Here is a 2,919-nt window from a genome sequence, read left to right as displayed (position 1 = left end):
TCTGAAGGTCTGATTTACATTAAGATTTATTGACTTTTTTTGGCGGGGGGGGGGGGGGGTTCTCCCTTTTTCAAAAATCAGGCTCCCTGTTTTCAAAATCTATTAATCCATCAAAATCCCTTTTTCTTCTGAGGCTTGGAGCCTTTGGTGATTAGATATTAAACGCAATGAAATTTATATATTTACAATCTGCATAAAAACACAATTCTTATCAATTATTATCAAAATTCTATTTTTGAGTTTCGATTACAATTGAGCTGAGTCGCTCCTTAATTACAGTTTAACACTGTGAACTGTTTGATAAAACTTATTGGGCTAACGTCCTATTTTTTAATTAATCCTGTAGCAAACTGGAGTTTTTGAAGCACGATTCATGCTATTAAAGTGTAGTATTTCTGAGTCTAGTTGAAACGTGTGCCATTTTAGAATATTCTCTTTATTGGGGAAACTTTTGGTTCCTTTACGTGTACGTAAAGGACTGAAATACCCTTACAGGCGTCTTCTTTTCTTCGATATATTTGCTTACTTGGTTATTCAGCGTAAGCAGCAAATTTATGGCAAATCCAGGGAAGAATTTTTTTTAGACGCTTTTAGGGTCTCATTCATTACAAAAATGACGTTCATCGCAAAAACATAAGTTGTTCCCACAAAAGGATTTTCGTTATTAATACAGTTTATAGACAGTAAGCTTATCGCAGATAATTTCTGGTCTTCGGTCTCGGTGCGAACAAAAAGCTCCTCCCACTTGTTTCTGCCTTAGCGGATTAGTCTGTTATCGTCAATCACTGAGAAATGGTTACCAAGTGCATTATTCGTAATTGCGAAAGCAGAAAAAAACTTGGTGAGCCAGCCAAGTGGTTTGCAAGCGTCCCATCTCACAGGTATGAATTAATTTATATACAAATTATGACTTAATCTATTTTTTACGTGGACTCAACTGATCGGCCTATGTAATATTTTATAAAAAAAGGGGGCGGGGGGGTGATGAAATTTGTGAAAATAAGGATTTTTTTCTTCTTCTAATAACTGGTGGAGTAGGTGTGATGGTTTTAGGGGCGGATCCAGGATTTTTTTAGGGGGGGGCAAAGGAGGCGGAGTCGACAAAATGACGTGAGGAGAAATTTAAATTACGAAAAACGGGCTTTTATTTTTTAAATTACAATGCTTTTGGATACTTTCCGGGGGAAAATCTGGCCCCCCCCCCCTCTGGTTCTGCAACTGGATAGTTTATCATTTTTTTTTCACGTCGTGATATTTATTTTCTCAGATTGTAGTTCCTGTGATATTTGAAAAATATAGTTACCTGTTTTTGCGGAGAGCCTAGATAAAACTAGTTTTGTTTTCAATCAATGTTTTCATATGAAATGGGCAGACCTTTCCTGCACTTTAAACAATAAACACCTCTGTTTGAAAATCTTTGCACTTTCTGAATTTAGATAGAGATAAGGGTTCCTGATTGAGAACAATTTTAGGACTTGAGTTCTAATTATTGGTTGTTGTGGTAAAAGTTGCCACAATAGCCCTATCAAAGAAAATACCAAACGTCTGTTAAGAATTGTTTTTCGTAAAATTCTTAGGAAATTTTCAGAAAATTGAAGGACATCACACATTTTAGTGGCAGATCCAAAATTTTACGGGGCTTTACGCTAGAAAAGCTCCTATTATAGAAAATTCTTCCAGTTTGTTTACCAGAAAATAAATAAAATGCATTTCTTACTGCTGAGTCTGTATAATCTTAGACCTTTTACGGCACAATTTCCAAAATATTTCTAAGACTTTTTTCTAACGGGGAAACTATAAGAAATAATACATTTTTAACTATACATTTCAAAGATTTCAGCCGCTAAATTTTACGTTTGAATTTCCAGGGCAACAGAATGGCTAACAGTGTGTGGCCGGGAGGATATTTTGAGAAAACCCGATTTTACTACTTATATAAAGAAGTATGCCAATGTATGCAACCGCCATTTTGGCCCACCAGACCTTGTTTGTGAGGAAGAGGGTCTTCACAGCAGATGTCGGAAAGTTAAATTCAATACTATACCATCTCTCCTCTTACCCAATAATCCAGAGACTATCGAAGGCCAGAGGCTGTTTTCTGCAAGTGACTGTGTTGTGAGGAAGAAGTCTAAGACAATAAAAGAATGTGTCAAAGTAACCGTAATTGATGCTATGGTTGTAATTCCGAAAAGTCACAAGCTGAATGAAGTTAATTTTACTTTCGTCCCTGTCTTAGAAACCTTTAACGAAGAAGAAAATGTGTCCCATTCTTCAGAGATAACTGATTCTTCTAAGCAAAATAGTTATTTGCCGACGCTTTCTAGCTGTTCCTTCGTCGCAACTCGTAATTTTAATCCAGAAGTTTCCCCGAAGGACCAAACCGGCCACGCCATTCTTCAGGACTGGGTAGAGCTCACGAAATCAGTGATGGCATTGCTAGACCGGGAAGAAAGAGGCTTTTTCGTAATGGCAAGAGAAACGCTCTTGCCTCATATAACCAGTTTGATGCAACTCCTAGGAAACGTGGAGCCCCCACAATATGAAAATGAAGATATCCGTGAAAAATCCGTCTTGATAACACCAAAAAAGAAAAGAACCCGGGACGAAAAAAACTCCCCCTTACATAAAAAAGTCAAAAGGTTGTCTGACGATCTGCCTCAGAACTCAACAGGTGGAAAATTAGGGTAACTGTGGTAACTAATTATATAAACTGTGGTTATTAATTAGAAAAAATTGAATTCAGAAAGCAATATATTTTCCCCGTTAGTACTGTTAAGATTAGGGTAGCATCTTAAGAAATTTTCTACCTACAGAAACTCACAAAAAATGCATCTAAAAAAGTGATTGTAAAAGTTATAAGATAATTTTTGTACATAAATTTCTGCGTGTTCATTTTGCAGACAAGAAAGCTCAACTTAT

The 2,919-nt window shown here is 36.5% G+C and overlaps 1 protein-coding gene across 1 annotated transcript; it reads left to right on the top strand.

Moving 5' to 3' along the window:
• Positions 1 to 678: 678 nt before the first annotated feature.
• Positions 679 to 2,688, top strand: LOC148955045 (uncharacterized). The gene is made up of 2 exons (XM_089106052.1): positions 679 to 881; positions 1,869 to 2,688. Exons 1-2 carry the CDS (start codon positions 793 to 795, stop codon positions 2,686 to 2,688), a joined length of 909 nt encoding a protein of 302 aa, XP_088962178.1. The 5' UTR covers positions 679 to 792.
• The last annotated feature ends 231 nt before the right edge of the window (positions 2,689 to 2,919 follow it).

This window comes from Artemia sp. Qi Xiang Cuo, chromosome 2 (assembly GCF_049724085.1).
Source record: "Artemia sp. Qi Xiang Cuo chromosome 2, ASM4972408v1, whole genome shotgun sequence".
NCBI classification, from domain to species: domain Eukaryota; kingdom Metazoa; phylum Arthropoda; class Branchiopoda; order Anostraca; family Artemiidae; genus Artemia; species Artemia sp. Qi Xiang Cuo.
This window is presented reverse-complemented; position numbering and strand designations above follow the sequence as displayed.

What these genes read in the sequence shown, in the direction of transcription:
- LOC148955045 (XM_089106052.1), top strand. Translation starts at nt 793, where the DNA reads ATGGTTACCAAGTGCATTATTCGTAATTGCGAAAGCAGAAAAAAACTT. An exon ending in GCAAGCGTCCCATCTCACAG is followed by an intron (nt 882 to 1,868) that starts GTATGAATTAAT and finishes TTGAATTTCCAG; the next exon opens with GGCAACAGAATGGCTAACAG.